This window comes from Erinaceus europaeus, chromosome 9, assembly GCF_950295315.1.
Source record: "Erinaceus europaeus chromosome 9, mEriEur2.1, whole genome shotgun sequence".
Classification (NCBI taxonomy): Eukaryota; Metazoa; Chordata; class Mammalia; order Eulipotyphla; family Erinaceidae; genus Erinaceus; species Erinaceus europaeus.
The window spans coordinates 64,706,245-64,724,110 of NC_080170.1; the positions used below are offsets into that span (position 1 = coordinate 64,706,245).

The 17,866-nt window shown below is 45.5% G+C and overlaps 1 protein-coding gene and 1 long non-coding RNA gene across 10 annotated transcripts in view; one reads left to right on the plus strand and one right to left on the minus strand.

Moving 5' to 3' along the window:
* The window catches only part of LOC132540219 (uncharacterized), a 994,902-nt gene that overhangs the window by 237,123 nt on the left and 739,913 nt on the right, over nt 1-17,866 (plus strand). The gene's annotated exons all lie outside the window — the stretch shown is intronic.
* Nucleotides 1-17,866, minus strand: part of EBF1 (EBF transcription factor 1) — a 433,103-nt gene that overhangs the window by 151,681 nt on the left and 263,556 nt on the right. For all 9 annotated transcript variants that reach the window (XM_060198065.1, XM_060198064.1, XM_060198063.1 and 6 more), the window contains exon 7: nt 1,442-1,523. In XM_060198065.1, coding sequence (XP_060054048.1) covers nt 1,442-1,523 — 82 coding nt within the window. The remainder of the gene's footprint in view (nt 1-1,441; nt 1,524-17,866) is intronic.

Below are 17,866 nucleotides of genomic sequence, written 5' to 3' on the forward strand. Positions count from 1 at the left end.
GGTCACACACATGGCAAAGCAACACACTATCCAAGTGAGCTGTTTTGCCAGCCCCAGAGTCCATACCCTTCAACCACCCCTAAAGCTGGCTTACTGATTCCAAGAGCATTCTGCAAGCTCCCTGCATGTGTCCCTTGGTAGAGTGGGACACATGCATGTTTCAATGAGGAGAGCACTGACCCTGCAAATGCACTCACTATAAAATTCAATGCAGAGTATAGGGAAAATAACATAATTTTTATGCAGAAAGACTGCCCTGACTGATGCTCTGAGGTCTCAGGTTCAATCTCCAGCACTATCACAAGCCAAAGCCGAGCAGTGCTCTGGTCTCGGTCAGTTTCTCTCTCTCTCCCTCCCTCTCTCTCTCCCTTTCTTTGAATTCTCTCTTTTTTTAAATAAAAAAAATAAAATAGTTTTAAAAATCAAATGCAGAGCAGCACAAGGATCTAGAACCCCACTACTCAAAGTGTTGTCCCTGGCAGAGGCATCACTTGGGAGCTCATTAGAGAAGGAGCATTTCAGGCCCACCTCAGACCTCAATTAAATGTTAACAAGATCTCTAGGGGATTCCTGGCAAGCTCTGTCTGAGGATCACAATATCTATCCATCCTGAAGCCCTACCACCACTTCTAGCCTCGGTTATGTTTCCACCTCTTCTTTTATCTGTATGCAGCAACTTTTTTGCTCTGAATAGATCTGAGCTGCTGGAGAACATGTGAAGGTGCTGAACAAGGGAATTTCCCAGATTAAATTGAGAGCCACTCACTGCTCTCCATGTGTCCTCCTTGGTAAATACGTAATTACTGCTAATACTTCCTAAGTCTAGGAGAAGGGCAGAGGACAGAGGAAAGCAGCAGGGCAGCCTACCGTTCCAAACAGAATGAAGTTCGTATTAACCCATTTCCTACTCATCAAAATTCAGGTGGGAATGGTGACTTCTATGTCCATTGTTTAACCTGAAGTGCAACACACCAGAGCTTTCCTTTTAGAAGGCCAAGGAGGCCCAAGCACATTAGTATGACATGATGGGGACGCAGGTGCCTGAACCCCAATTCTCCTCTAATAAGAACAAAGAGTCACAGGGAGTAGAGTCCCTGGGGGAACCACTGTCTCACCTGCTCCCTGATGCTGGGAAACAACTGTATAATGCCTGAGACTCTTGTGTTTTGTTTATTTATTAGATACAGACAATGAGAAACGGAAAGGAAAATGATAGAGAAAAAGAGAGACACCTGCAGCACTGTTTTGCCACTCATGAAGCTTCTCCCCTACAGGTGGGGAGCAGCGACTTGAACCCAAGTTCTTATGGATGATAGGCCACTACCCAGCCCCTGTATTTGCTTATTTTTTGTTTGTTTTTTAAGTGTTTTTTTATTTGTTTTTTACCTCCTCTTCATATGCATGCTACTAGTGAGATATAAAAAATACAAGAGAGACCCACCTGGAATCTCCGCATGTCTCGTGGGTTTCCTGCATTCTTTAGGCAATTTTGGTTACATTTGAGGAAAAATTTCAAGAAGAACCTGTGAAGAAGCAAACAGCCAGAGTTAGCATTTCAGTCCCAAGTTCAGTTCCTACAGCACATTCCCCAACACTTCAGGCCACTGTGAAAGCTGTTATAGCGTTTCATGAACATTTAAGGTTTTGTGTGGGATCCAACTCAGACCCACATTACAAAGAAAAGGTTCTTGGTGCTGACAGAAAAGCTCACACAAGAATTAAGCCGCCGCCGCGTGCCCCCCCCCCCCCACCCAGAGTCGGTGATAGTGAAGCTGGTTAAGCGCACATGGTGCATGAAGCGCAAGGACCAGTGTAAGGATCCCTACCTGCAGGGGAGTCGCTTCACAGGCGGTGAAGCAGGACTGCAGATGTCTATCTTTCTCTCCCCCTCTCTGTTTTCCCCTCCTCTCTCCATTTCTCTCTGTCCTAAGGACAACATCAACAACAATAATAACTACAACAACAATAGAAAACAACAAGGGTAACAACAAAAAGGGAAAATAAATATAAAAAAAAGAATTAAGCCCCCAAAGAAGTATCTTAATTCAAAACAAAGGGAAAGATTTGCCTGTAATCTAAGGGCAGGTCCAGCTGAGTATCACTGCCTGAGAGTTACACACCAGTCCCTGAAAACAACATGTAACTGAAGCTTTGGAAATTCACAAATGATCAACCAGAGAGACAGATACTAGAAAAGCAGAATAAAATGGTAGATGAATTTTGTCTTAGCATCCACAGGTAAAATCTTATTTGTAACAACTATTAACAGGTGACGTAGCTCTGTCTCCCACACTGAATAAAGCTCTCCTCAAATATTGCCCACTTGCTTTCTCTTAAGGCCTGCTACAGATGACTTAGTGATTTAAATGTCTTAGTGACTGCATAAGACACATCTTGGGTCACTGCCACTAGGTCCCAGCATGGGGATTGCTTCTTTGACCCAACAACCCAGTTGGTCAGAAACAGATATGAGTGAAGATGCATTCAAATGCTGTCAGTTTATGTGGGTAAGAATTCTCTTTCTCTGGCCTTCACTTCAAGCCTACACCAAAGAAAGGTTTCTATCTTACTACATACCAGCTGTAAAGAACCATCACGCCATGGTGTCTCAGTGGCAACTCAGCTCTAAGCACCAAACAGCATGAGGGCACAAAGACACCTCAAGTTTAGCCCATTTCTGAATACTATGGGAAGTTCCAGATATCACTGTCTCCTACTCCCTGGTCACTCAGTATCTGCCAGAAGGGAAGAGTGGAGTTGGAGTAACTCTTTGAAGAAAGACAGTAACTTACTAATGGAGTAACAGTATGAGATGTAAACATTTTTCTGAAATGGCCATTTCTTTTAAAAAGAATTATTAATGGGGTGGGGGTGAGTGTGCGTAGGGAAAACCAGAGCATTACTCTGGCACATGCAACACCAGGGATCCAAATCAAGACCTCATGCCTCTAAATCCAGTGCAATAGTCACGGTGCCCTCCCCTGGGTTCTCAAACCTCACCCCAACATCCAACTACCCTTTATTAAAAGCAGCCTCTGGGGATTCGGGCAGTAGTGCAGCTAGTTAAGCGCACATAGCACAAAGCACAAGGACCTGTGTAAGGATCCAGGTTCAAGCCCCCAGCTCTCCACCTGCAGGGGAGTCACTTCATAAGCAGTGAAGCAGGTTTGCAGGTGTCTATCTTTCTCTCCCCTCTCTTTCTTCCCCTCCTCTCTCCATTTCTCTCTGTTCTATCCAACAACAATGACATCAATAACAACAACAATAATACAACAATAAAACAAGGGCGACAAAAGGGGATAAATAAATAAATTTTTTTAAGTTTAAAAGCAGCCTCTAAATAATCATTCCCTATTCCCCCCCCCCCCCACAAAGATCAAAATTCTTCAGTCTTTCAGTCAGGATAAATGTGCCATAGCACCACTGAGGTTCAACTATGTACAGGAAACTCCACTCTGAATTTGCTTTGTCATGGGTTCAAGCCAAGCCCCTTCTGTGTTGAAAGAAGCTTTGGTACTGAGGTATCATTTTGTCTCTATCTGAAAAAAGTCAACCCAAAACAGCGAAGTTCTGGTGATGATAAATAATAATTGTAAATAAATGACAACATTAAGGAACTCTACTCAGGCAACCTTCACCAGAACAAAGGATGTCTCTCTCACTCCTTAAACCCTTTCACTAGGGTGAACATAGAAAGGCAAAGAGGCCCCACCTACAGTGTCCCTCTCAGCTCTCAGAAGACAGGTGCCACATGGCCACAGGAAACACACTTAGATTTCAGAAATGATTCAGTGGTGAAGCTGGGGCAAGTGAGCCAACATCTTACTAGGCTTCAAGTCTACATACCCAAAGACACAGGTAATTTGGAAAGTGGCTCTTCTTTCAGATACAGGGAGTTGAAGAAGCATATTTAAATGCCCTTGAGTCCAGGAGATGAGAGGGTAGACAGCCACTAGGTTGGCAGTAATAAAGAGTACATTCTGAAGGGTGGGGTCAAAGTCTCAGTTTTTAGAAAAATCCAGAAAGCAGTTCACATGTAATTCTGACAGGAACTGTATGGAGGGACTTTGGGCAGCAGCTGAACCCCCACACACCACAGTTGCCATATTACTGAGCTGGGAAGCAGCAGTCATGCCTTCTAAGACAACCATGGAGGTTAACTGGGACAATAAGCAACTCAATGGGTGGGAATTCTGGAGTGGGGGAAGAAGTAACAAAGACAAAGAAGGCCTCTCCCACCAAATACTCCCAAAAAACTTTTGCTACCAGCCCTAACTTCCAGGTGAGGAAGCTGAGATTCAGTGCTGTCAGATAGCATGAACCAACATGAGTCTGTATTGAGCTAAAGCTCAAATATGGGAAGAGCCTATGCTGAAAGTTTCAGTGACATTTCTGGAGTTCAATAACTGAGGCCATGCAGCACTGAAGCTGACACAAGCTGTTCCATTAAACTCGGCCCCATACAAGTGTGCTGATAAGAGCTGGCAGTGATGGGAAAGGGCCATGGCATTGTTTCTACCCTTACCACTTGAGCATGTGGGGAACCCACTACTCTGCCTGGGGGCAGTTGGGAATATCTGCCACCTGTGGACATGGAAAGCCCTTCTAGCCGAGACTCCACACCAGGGTCAGGCTGGGCTCGAGGGAGCTGTCAGCACACTCTGGAATTTCTGTAGGCCAGATGACCGCTAGCCACCAGGAGGGGTCAGCTGGTGCCAAGCAGAGTTTGGAGGATAAGCAGAGAAAGAAATAGGAGAACAGTGAGCAAGTGAGTGGAGCCTGTCACCAGCCTGTCATTAGCATAGCTCTACCACTAGTCACACGCCGAGTCCCAGGTCCCCAAGCTGCCTTGTTACTCTGCCTGCTGGCACTGCCCACACCATGGATCCCTTGCTGAAACCTAAGGCTCAGCCATTTGTCCTGGTGAAGAGATGGCATCAACTGGTGCCCTTATGTGGCAAAGCTGCTCTGAGGGGCCTGAGCCTGGGGGAAGGTCAGCCACACCCCAGGGGGAGCCTCAGGGACACTTATCTTCATAAGTTGTCCCCTGCCTGCTTGCCAAGTGCCTGACCCTTTGGGATCACACTTTCTTAAAGGAACTAGGAGAAACTCTGAGTTAAAAATAGTGCCTCTGTGAGACAGGGTTAGACTCTGTGCCCACATTTTGAGGGGTGACTTGTCAGGCTGTTTTTAAGGTATCTCTGTGCCCAGGGACATCTGCCCATCAGCTGGTCACCAGGGAAGATCTTGGAGTCCAGGGAGGCTTTCAACAAAGCACAGGTGGTTGTTACTCAAAACCTGAATTTTATCTAAAGAATTAACACATTTTGGTAGCTGGGACATTTGACAAAAATGTGCTCAGAAGGAGGATAACAGCCTAATCCCAACTATGGTAAACCTACCAACAGTGGAACAGGGCTCTGATGGACACTGGGGGTCTAGAAATGCCAGCCAGGAACAAACTTCAGGTCTTTTTTTTTTCCCAGTGGTAATAGACTGGCAAGAGATGGGATAGATTTCCATTCACTTTGGATGTGGATAAATGACATCATGTTGCATCCATACAGTTTTTACACCATTCAAAGTACTCACACACCCACAGTCAAAACCAAACTCTCACCCTATACTGGGCAAAAGGATTTGCTCTATTGGGTAGTCAGAAAACTCATGACATATTTTTCTTTTCTTTCTTTTTTTTTTTTTTTTTTTTTTTGCTCCAGGGTTATCGCTGAGGCTCAGTGCCTACATCGTTCCTGCTTCTGCCCCTGCCCCTGCTCCTGGAGGACATTTTTTTTTCATTTTATTGAATAGGATGGAGAAAAACTGAGAGAGGAGAGAAAGATAAAGAGGGGGAGAGAAAGGTAGATGCCTACAGATCTGCTTCACCACTTGAGAGGCGACTCACCCTCTAGGTAGCTCCAATCAGGATCCTTGGGTGAGTCCTTGTGTTTTGTACTACCTGCACTTAACCTGGTGCTCTACCACACAGCCCTCTTCATGACATATTTTTATTTTCAAAAATATTTTATTAATTTTCTTTCAATGAAAGGGGAGATAAAGAGAGAGACTGAAAGAAAGACCAGAGCAATGTTTAGCTCTGGCTTATGGTGGTGCTGGGGATTGAACCTGGGAGCTTGAAGCCTAAGGTATGAGTCTTTTTGCATAACTATTATACTATCTCCCCAACCCATTGACATATTTGCCTATGCAAAAATATGCCATGGCTTTTCTGACAACCTAGAAATATTTTTATCCATGAATTCTAGGGCTTTGTAAGTAACTATATTTATCAAAATTAACATCACAGAAGTCATGACAACATTCAGGCAGTTCTGACAGTGGCAAGACCTAGAATCAAAACTTTGAGTTCTGATTTTCTCCACCTGCAAGTGAGCTTCTCAAAAAAATAAAAAGAAAAAGAAAAGAAAAGAAAAAGAAAAAGAAAAACCTACTCCAAACTCAACACCTGAACTATTGAACTTTTTAGTCTACAACCTCCACCAGGAAAGTGAGTCATAAAGCCCAGCAGCATCCTATTGACGGTTGTATGTTGGTTCATATGTAAGACATCAGCTCATCACTAAACATAAACACATCTGTAAAACACAGTTGTTTATTCAGCAGTTAACTCCTATCTCAGCATACCAATTCATAGATTCCCAATGCACTTAGTGGCTTCCACGTGGCTAGCTCAGTGCTGGGTACACTTCTAGGCTACCCAAAAGGAAATGTCATTAGGTTAGCCAACAGGACCTGACTTACCTAAATGAGGATGTAAAACAACAACAACAACAAAATAGCCACATATTCCCAACATGTGGCACAGCACACTGAACCCAGTGTGATTCCAGTAAATATTTGTTTCACTAACCAGGACTCAGAGCTGCCATGTGGTGGAAGTGGGAACATACTATAATATCTAAGGCAGCATATAAAGTGACTGGGTCAAAAAGACCCATTTCAACACTGGACCCTCAGTGGCTTCAGAGAAACATGGGAACAACAGTATCCCTCTCCCGGCACACCATGCAGATCTTGTGACCCTGGTTTTTATTTGATTTTTGCTTGTTTGTTTGTTTTTAGTTTTATTGTTTTAGCTACATGGCTTTAAACAAAGTCACTTGACTCTCTGTGTCTCTGTTTCCTCATCCATAAAACAGTGAAAGTAGTAGAAGCTACACTGAAGGTTGACAATCAAGCACATGACTGACTGAGGAGTACTTGCATAGTAACTAGCACAGAAAAAGGATGATCACTTTTTTTTCTATTCTTTTCTTTTACTGTCAAGGTCATCAAACTAGGGTTTGATACCTTCAGGACAACTTCACCATTCTTGGTGGCCATATTTCTCCCCAGGATAGAGGCAGAGATACAGAGTGAGAAGGAGAGAGAGAAGACACCTGCTGCAATGCTCCACCATTTGTGAAGCTTTCCTTGGGGGTAGGGGGTGCAAGGGCTTGAACCTGGAGAAATCACCACCAGGTCCTGGGATCATCAGTCTTATCACCATCACTTATTCCTGGCAACTTCCCACTTCCTAGAACTCAGAGAGGCTGATATTTCACACACACACACACACACACACACACACACACACACACACACACACACACACACACACACCAAATATTCTGTGAATGCTAAGGTTCAGAGAAGAGGAAGAGATCCATAAAACACAGAAACTGTAGGTTTCAGTTAGATGACATACAGACTCCAGCAGCTGTCCCCCACAGCCAAAGCACATAAAGGGAAGGAAGAAATGGCAGCTTAAATCTGGAGGACTCCAGCTTGTCTGAGCTGAAGAGCACACACAGTGAAACCATGCTCTTGGCAACAGCCTGTGCCTCCTTAGTTATTATGCAAAGTGTCACCATGGATCTTGCTGAACAGGTTGAGTGTCCACCTCCCCCACCCCAGGACTCTGAAAACATACATTTGGACCCTGTGATGTCCAGGCTGAACATGGAGAGAGCAGCAGGGCACATCCCCACAGGCCATTAAAGCTCCATTTGTAGTCTCCAGGCTCCTGTACACCCCCACCCCCCAAAAAAAGTCCCTCTGACTTATGCCTGCAGTTGACTGGGGCAGATGAGCCCACCGGAGATACCTAGGACTCAGGTTTGATGTGGAAGCAGCTGTATCCAAACAACTGTGTGGGCTGTGTGATGCCCAGGCTGCTCCTATAAACCTGCTGTGAGGCACCAAGGACACCTATGTGGCCCCACTGGCCTCTTCCCTACCCCCAAATATTTTTATTAACTTAATTTTGAGAAAGACAGAGAGAGAGAGAGAGAGAGAGAGAGAGAGAGAGAGAGAAGTGCTACAGAGAAAAAGACCAGAGCACTGTTCAGTTTTGGCTTACGGTAGTGCTGGGGATTGAACCTGAGACCTCACAGACTCAGTAATGGAAAACCTTTGCAGAACCATTATGCTGTCTCCTCAGTCCCCACAGGCCTCTTTCCACGAAACTGGGCACCCTTTCTGCTCAACCACAAAGCACAGAGCCACCCACCCTCATAGCCACACCCAGGCACACACCGCAAGGACATTCCAGAACATGGAGATCCCCCTAAACTGCATCTATGCACTGGAAAGGGCCTACCCCACCCTGACCACTGAGCTTCCAGGGTCCAACATGCCCCCTACAATGCACCACCCAGTGGGATCCCACTACCATGAGGGTCACCAGAGCACACCTTAAAAACTGGGGAACCAGCCCAGCCCTCCAGAGCACGCTATTATCCATGCACATGTTCGTCTAGCACAGAGAAGGCATCAGAATACAGCTCATCCATGAGAAAACCTGACACCCTGAGTACCCCCCAGATCTTTTCAATGCCACAGGGCAGGCAGGGAGGTTCACCCCACATGAGGGGACAGGCTCCTGGGGGAGAACCAACCCCTTTCCTTCCATGGTGTTTAAATGCACTTCCATGAAGAGAAACTACCCCTCTAAGTCCAGCAGTCTTTTTGTGTGTGGGGGGGGGGTGTTGTCAGGTTGTCAGGGTAAGAAGGCTAGGGAGAAATAGCATCACAGAGAGGCATCCAAGCAGAGTACCACCCCCTCCCTGCAGAGGGAGAAAGGAGGATACTCACTCAGGCACTACTATCTTGGGGCTCCCAGGGGGAGAGCATGTGCTGCCCCTATTATTGGCCACTGACTTCAAGGAGCTCACTCTCCTCCTGGCCTAGGTGCTGCAGATCTTGAGCATTTCTGGAAAGTGCCCTCAGCCCATATGATGCATAGGATGGACTTGAAAGGTGTTCATGACCTCAGTGCTCATGGTCTGGCCCAGATGGGAGGACAAAATTAGTGGCAAAGGTTTACTGGGGGTGGGGCAGGAGGTGTTGGGTAGCACAGAAACAAGCTCAAGAGTTTTAAAATAGTTTTGGGGAGAATGACTCCATGATAACATGCCTCCATGTGCTAGGAGTCCCCCACTGAAAGATGAGGAGAAGCTTCCACAAGCTGGAAGGAGAGAGGAGGACAGAAAACTGAGGTCCATGAGGGAAGAATGCACTGCGATTCTTTTTTTAATTATTATTAAGTACTTTATTTTATTTTAGTAAGAGAGACAGATACAAAATGCAAGACACAGAGAGAAAGACCAGAGCATTGCTCAGCACTGGCTGATGGTGTTGCTGAGAATTGAACCTGAGAGTTCAGAGCCTCAGACATGAAAATCTTTTGTAGAACCATTATGCTATCTCCCCAGCCCATTGTAATTCTTTAGAAATGACACACAGGTGGAAGTCAGAGCAGGTGTGCTTTGTCTTAAAGTTGCTGTAAGGGTCAACTGGGAACTAAAGAAGATACTGAGGTGGGGGTCAAAGAATTGAAGGTTTGTGTGTCATAAAGGAGGTGTTCATCTCAGGGGTCATCCTCCGCAAAGACTACTCAGGTGCCTAGTGTTTCTTGGCAAAATATATTAAGGTGCAAGCACTAGCCTTTGGAAAATGCTCAGAATCATGAGAATGGTTTGGGAGAAGCTAAGGACACACCTGTCCCAAACTCTTTCCACCACAAGGAAAGTGATCTACATGGAATTTCAGGAGCCTGTGTCCCAGGGGCAATGCTAGCACGGGTCATGGGTCCTAGAATCAAGGTTCTCTGTACAAATCTTTCCCCAAGCCAGAAAGCAACAAATGCAAATGTGCTTCATTAACTATGAATCCCCCTCTGCAAAATAAACAAACAAATAAATAAGTAAGTAACATACATAGAAAGAGGAAGGGAAGGCTCAACGCCTCAGTGTAGCAGCTAGTGCAGCAGACCTGGGGCACAGACATGTAGGACTCCAAATGCACTCCAGGCAGCCATGGAGCCACTTTCCTCAGCAACACTACAGAGCACAATGTCCAGGCTCATTTTACACATCATGATTAGGTGTTGTGTCTTTTGCCAACGCAGAGGTGGATCAGTGATTTGAATGCAGGCAATCTTAACTCCAAAGCCCGTATCTATTATGCTACATGCCTCCCTTTGATACACATAGGGATACAGAAACCATGTAGGGAGGATCTTTGACCATATCTGGTGATACTCTAGACACATCACCAAATTCACTTAAAATCAGAGTTGAAGACAGCATGAAATGCTCTGGTACTGTCACTAGATTCTGCTCAGTTACAAATCTCACTGGGTATCCATTTTGGCCCCTCTTGCCTATTTCTTTTCTTTCTTTCTTTCTTTTTTTGTTTTCTTTTATTTTTATGAGAGAGAGAGATATCAGGTGAAAGAAAGAAACAGACCACAGCACTGCTCAGCTATGGCTTATGGTGGTGCTGGGGATTGAACCCAGAACCTCAGTCTCAGGCATAAAAATCTTTTGCAGGACCATTGTATTATCTCCCCAGCCCTTGGCTATCTCAAATGCATTCACACTACCTTGAAAGACCAGTGGGAAGGGCAGGTAATGGAGGCAAAGCAAATCTGTGGAGTGATGGCCCCAAGCAAAGACAAAGTCTCCTGGGAGGAATGAAGGAATGAACAGTATCTTAGAGATTCAGTTACACTACATGTCGCCAGCATTTTTCAAGTCACTGTCCTTCAAGGTCTTTCTTGCAGATTGGGAATCACAGGTTGAAAAAGAATGGCTTTTAATACACCTCTACTTAAATCCATATATTAAAATTTTTAAAGCAGAGTCATTGAGAATCCAATGTCAGACTTTCACTTTTCCTTCTAAGAGCTCACGGGATTGCTGTATTAATTTCCCCCGTGAAGGTGACAGATGCCAAAGAAATAAAGAAATTCAAATCCACAGCAGCTGAATGCTCAAGTCACTTATTGTTTCAAGACTTTGTAAAGTATAAGCACTCAGTGTCATTCATTTGTGCAGTCAGATTTCTGGAGAGTCTACCTTGGACCAGTTCTTCTCCCTTAATACCAACTGATTGATCACAGTAACTTTGTTTTAATTTTGTCTTTCTTCCCAAAGAGGAGGAAAGCATACAAAGCCAGACTTGCAGGAAAACTACTGGGGTTTTGTTTGTTTGTTTTTAGAGAGGAAGAGAGTGAAAGAGATCACAGCACTGAAGCTTCCTTCAATGTGGGGGGGCTAGGTCTGAACCTGGGTCACACACATTGCAAAGCCATGCACTTTCCCCCTGAATCATTCTGCCGACCCCAAGAAAACTTTTTGACCCTGAGGATGGCAGGGTATTTGAGTCCCTGCCAAGTACAGCTGAATAACCCATCACATTTAAGCTTTTGTGGATGTTCTAGGAGCTGGATCAAGGAAAGCTTGCAAAGTTCTCAATAATGTCATAATTCCACCTTATTAGGTGCCTTGACCCCTACTTCTGACACCATTTTCTTTGTCACAGGGAGCTGTATTCTGTCCCCCAAGAGTAAAGCACCCTTCAATCCCTTACTACAGCTGCACTCCTGGGTGTGAAAGACTCCCCACCTCTTCCTCTACCTCAGCTTCCTATGTTCCTCCTCTCCTTTTTCTCTGTGCTTCTTATAAATCCAGGTTCCCCTTAAAAGGCTCTACCCACAAGGCCTTCCCAAAGACCCCAATAAAACCCATCACTTCCAGGGCTGAGCCATAGCACCAAGGTATGTCTTTGCCATGTGCATAACCCTGGTTCAAATTCTGTACTCCAGTTTCTTAGGTAACCATCTACCTGACATGTTACCACAGACACCAGAGGGAACCTCTCCATTACCCACAGCTCTGAGTACAGCTGAATACGGAAAAAAATAGATGCATCTGCCTTAAATTGTCAGTGAGCATGAACAACCACTTACCCAGAATTATAGCACCCAGATTTCTCCTTCTGTCCATTGTTTCTAACTCCCACTATTGGAAAAATTGAAGAGCACTTGCTTTGCCAGCCTGTGATCCAGATTTGAGCACAGCCCCCATAGACGTGGAGAAAGTTTCAGCACTGTGATGTTTTTCACACTCTATGTGTCTCTGTTTATCTCTCTCTATTAAAAACAGTCAACCTATAACTATGAAGCCCCAGTGGGGGGAAAAACAAGAGAGAAAGAAAGAAAGAAAGGAAGGAAGGAAGAAAGGAAGGAAGGAAGGAAGGAAGGAAGGAAGGAAGGAAGGAAGGAAGGAAGGAAGAAGGAGAAAGAAAGAATCAGTGGAGGGTTGAAGGACTTGTGATTATATTGGGAAATCAAGATGAATGAGTGACTTATGGCAAAGCCTCTATACTCAAGGATCTTCCAGCACATTCAAATAAGAAGGGCTAAGAGCTTTCTTCCTACATGCAACGAAACTCAGATCATGGATTAGCTTCACATACACATGACTAATAAAGGATTCTCACCTGAACAGACTTACACCACTGGTGCCCTTAGTTTGACTATCACTGCATCAAAGTTGAAAGTATTATCTGAGTTAAATGTGCCATTGTCCTTGAGACACTTGAGCCTAGCCTGAAAGGTCGTATGACTGTAATAGGAAATGGAGCTGCTTTCTCCCAAACTCCAGAGTGTTTAGACTAGTTTGTTGAAACTCAGGACTTAAAGCTCTGGGTGGCTTGAGCTGCTTAGTACATCCATTCACTCTGTCAGTTTGTCTCTTACTCAGTAAGTATCTACATAGACTGAGTAAGCACTAAATGCTGGGTACAGTGCACACAGGGGCAGACCAGACCCTCCCTGACACAAGCTCACCAATGTGCATGAGGCCAAACACCTGTGTCAGGGCTGCCTGGGAGCTCACCAAGGCAGCAGCAGGCTGGAGAGGCAGAAGACTAAAATAACTGTCATGCACACTGGCTCCTGTAACTTGGTATCAAGTGGATCTTTTTCAATCCACAGCAGTGTAAACACCATGTAAAGGAAGCAACAGAGGAGTTAGAAAGACTAATGGCAGAGAAGGGACAGACACCTAAGCATGTGTCATTAAAATGGCACCACACACACACACACACACACACACACACACACACGTGCAAATGTTAAAATATTTTCTAAATATAAAGAGAAATTAAATTCTCCCAATCCATTCTTTCTCACCCATGGCATGACCTACAGAGAAAGATGGAGCTTCAAGTTGCTGGAGGGAGCTAGTATTTCACAAATCTTTGTATCAAGGATAAGAAATAAGCTCACATTACTATAAAAAATAAATCAGCTGAAAAAAGTATGGTCTTGCTAAGGATGGAAATGATTCTGCAGTCTGTTGGAAGTATCATTACCCTTTTGTGGATACACCTGCCCTGTCCCAACTTCAGCACAACAATCTGCCCCCACCTCAACCTCAGCACTCACACACCAGGGGTAATGATGAATTTAATATCAGTGTGGTCTCTACCAGAGGAAAAATAAATCACTGCATTCCAAAATGTCACGAAAGCCGAGTTCAGATAGAAAGAAACAAGCGACTCCTTAATTTGGATTTAGAGCTCTGGAGCAGGCTCCAAATGAAAGTGATCAGACAGTCAGTCCCCTGCCCATAATGATGTAAGCACCCTGTACCCTGCTTCCTCCTAGAGACGATCCAATAAGTCTGGTGTTCAAGTCCATAAAGATAGGAGGAGGGATTTATCATTTCACAATCATAATGCAAAATAGAGTCTGACACTTTATTAAGAACTATTTCTCAAGATATCATGAGCAAGCTGATGGGAAATGAAACTAAGCCAGTCCTGCAGGTGAGTGGGGACACAGTTCAGATGTTCTGAGGGTGCATGGGAGCTCGAGGTCACACCTGCCTGCCCTCAGCCCAGTCCTGTCTCCCTTCACCAGCTTCAGTTTGAGCCAGAATCCCTGGAACTACAACTCTAAGGAAGCTTTTATTTCACCACCTAGGCTGGTCAATCATTTAACAAAACACAAAGTGCTGGAAGGGGGTGAGAAGTTAGAAATGATCTACTGAAGATATTCTTAACCTAGACTCCATGAAACTTAACATGGAATTATGCAACAGCTCAGACATTCTATGTAAAACAAATTACATTAGGGGCTGGGCAGTGGCACATCTGGAGGGATGTGCACATTACAATGAGCAAGGACAGCAGTTCAAGCTCCCAGTCCCCACCCGCTAGGAAGAAGCTTTATTCCCCGCTAGGGGGAGTGTTGAAGCAGAACTGTAGATGTTTCTCCTCTTCCTCTCTATCTCCCTCTCCTCTCTAAATTTCTCTCTGTCCCTATCCAAAAGAAATAAAATAAAATATTAAAAATATATGTAAACGTCTATGGGGGTACCTTTGTGGCTCACCCCCAAATCCACGTTCCCTGTTCTGCTAACACCCATCCAATATTTGTCACCCTCCCTCCAGAGTTCTGCTACTTCTGTGGCATGAACTCACTCCACACTTGGACCAGCATGGCATGCTGGTGGTGACCCTGGCCCACCCATCACAGCCTCATGTCCCCCACCCCCAGCCATGTGACTGCTGAGAGTTGGGCACATGACCCCAGCTAGATGAAGTCATCACTGTTCCAAGCAATGAGTAGTGGGGACTTTGTGTGAGTGGCTAAAAAAAGAAATGGCCTCTGTGTGAACTAGAGTTGAACCTGCAGAACTGTGATGTTGGGTTGCTGGAAAATTCTAAACTTAGAGACGAATCTATGAGAGAATATAACTCACTAAAAGCCCACAGGATAAGGATGGCAGGACCAGGGTGCTGTGACAGATGAGGAGGAGGGCAGGTTGAGCAGCTCACATCAGATGAAGCCCTCCAGGCATGGTACAAGGCAGTCAAACACCCACTGATTCAAACAAGGAAATGAGTGACGACCTGGTGCCGTCCAGTTTTCTGAGTCACCTTAGTGACTAAGAGACAAGATCTTTTCTGTGGCCTTTCTGGTCTGATTTTGTGATAGAGTGGCAGATGCCCTGGTGATATTTAAGCTTGGCTCCAGACTATAGATTCTTTTGTGAGATGGGAAGACCCACACATCAGATGACACAATAATACTAATGAAAGTTTCTGAGCCTAGAAAGTGGCACAACTGATAGAGTGCATACAGTACCAGTCACAAGGACCTGGATCAAGCCTGTGATCCCCACCTACAGGGGGAAGCTTCATGAATGGTGGAGCTGTGCTGAAGGTATATCTCCTCTCCCTCTCCCTTTCTCTCTTATTCTATCACAAAAGAAAGAAAAGGAGAGAGAGAGAGAGAGAGAGAGAGAGAAGAGGAGAGGGGAGAGGAAGGGAGGGGAGGGAAGGGAAGGGGAGAGGAGAAGAGAGGAGAGGAAGGGGAGAGAAGGGGAGGGGAGGGAAGGGGAGGGGAGGGGAGAGGAGAGGAGAGGAGAGGAGGGGAGAGGAGAGGAAAGAAGAGAGGAGAGGAGAGGAGAGGAGAGGAGAGGAGAGGAGAGGAGAGGAGAGGAAGGGGAGAGGAGAGGAAGGGGAGAGGAGAGGAGAGGAGAGGAGGGGAGAGGAAGGGGAGAGGAGAGGAGAGGAGAGGAGGGGAGAGGAGGGGAGAGGAGAGGAAAGAAGAGAGGAAGGGGAGAGGAGGGGAGGGGAGAGGAGAGGAGAGGAAAGAAGAGAGGAGAGGAGAGGAAGGAGAGGAGGGGAGGAGAGAGGAGGTGAGGGGAGGGGAGGGGAGAGGAGAGGAGAGGAGAGGAGAGGAGAGGAGAGCAAGTGGAGAAGAGAGGAGAGGAGAGGAGAGGAGAGGAGGGGAGGGGAGGGGAGGGGAGAGGAGAGGAGAGGAGAGGAGAGGAGAGGAGAGGAGAGGAGGGGAGAGGAGAGGAAAGAAAAGAGGAGAGGAGAGGAGAGGAAAGAAAAGAGGAGAAGAGAGGAGAGGAGAGGAGAGGAGAGGAGAGGAGAGGAGAGGAGAGGAGAGGAGAGGAGAGGAGAGGAGAGGAAAGAAGAGAGGAGAAGAGAGGAAGGGGAGAGGAGGGGAGGGGAGAGAAAAGGAGAGGAGAGGAGAGGAGAGGAGAGGAGAGGAGAGGAGAGGAGAGGAGAGGAGAGGAGAGGAGAGGAGAGGAGAAAAGCAAAGGGCCAACCAGGAGTGGATTTATCCTGCAGGTACCATATCCTAGCAATAACTCTAGTGGCAAAAAGAACAAAATAAAAGGGAAAAAAGTTTCCTTATTAATGCAAAGTATAGAGTTCAGAAGTGAAGATGCTGCAGGTGGGCTTGCAAGGCTGTAGCTGAGGTTTCTAAAACCCTGGGCTGGGCTCCTGTGCACCTGGCATGGTTCCCCTGTAGACCAGACCAGCCTTCAGTTAAAGTGTGGCACACAGCTACACACAATTCAGGCCAGGAGCTGGGCACTGAGGGAGCATTGGATCAACTTGAGCAGTGGGCACATTCTCTCCCAGTCAATTTCCTGAGCCATTTCCCTGAATCCACAGCATGTGTCTCCCTTATTTTAATAAAGAACCCTCATGTATTGCAGAGATGATGATGAATTATTTCCAAAGCGAAGAGCCTGGGAAAAAAAGGGGTTCCATCTATTGTGCCACAAACTCTGGGTTCTAGGGTGCATGCATGCTCTGTTGTGATGATTCTTAGCCAAGATAACTCAAAGACCCAATTTCCTTCTGCCATTATTATTATTATTATTATTATTATTATTATTATTATTATTATTATTAGAAAGACTGCTCCCAAGTATCCCAGCTGAACCTAGCATGGAGAACTGGACTTTAGAAAGATTTCAATGGGGGAGTCCGGCGGTAGCGCAGCGGGTTAAGTGCATGTGGCACAAAGTGCAAGGATCCTGGTTCGAGCCCCCGGCTCCCCACCTGTAGCAGAGTCGCTTCACAGGTGATGAGGCAGGTCTGGAGGTGTCTATCTTTCTCTCTCCCTCTCTGTCTTCCCCTTCTCTCTCCATTTCTCTCTGTCCTATCCAACAACAATGACATCAACAACAATAATAATAATAACTACAACAACAACAATAAAAACAGCAAGGGCAACAAAAAGGAAAATAAATAAATATTTGAAAGAAAATTTAAAAAGAAAGATCTCAATGAGTAACAGCATCGTGAATGTCTACACAGAGATGCCCTATGCCAGGTACCTGCTTTAGTTTAGCCCCCATGTGAACCCTACAGCCCTGGGTTAGCTCACTCCAGCCTGCAGCCCTGACCTAATCTCCAGGCAAGAAAGGAGTAGAGTTACAGGTGGAGTGCTTCATTCCCTGAGAGAGGTTGGGAGGCAGGGTATCTCCAGGAACCTCAGCTCCAGACACCTTCAGGAATGAAGCAGGTGACTTGCCCACTACCATATTTCTCCTAGGACACTCTGTAGCTAAAATCTGTGCACAGGTCTGTCAAAAATATTTTAACAACCTTGAGGTTGAGGAGGTGGCTCAGTGGAAAGAAGATAGGATTTAGCTATCTAAGATTCTATGCTCCACCCCCAGGATTGTGTATGACAGAACTGAGCAGTACACTATCTCACTCAGTAAAATACATAAATAATAAATATTAAAGAAATCCC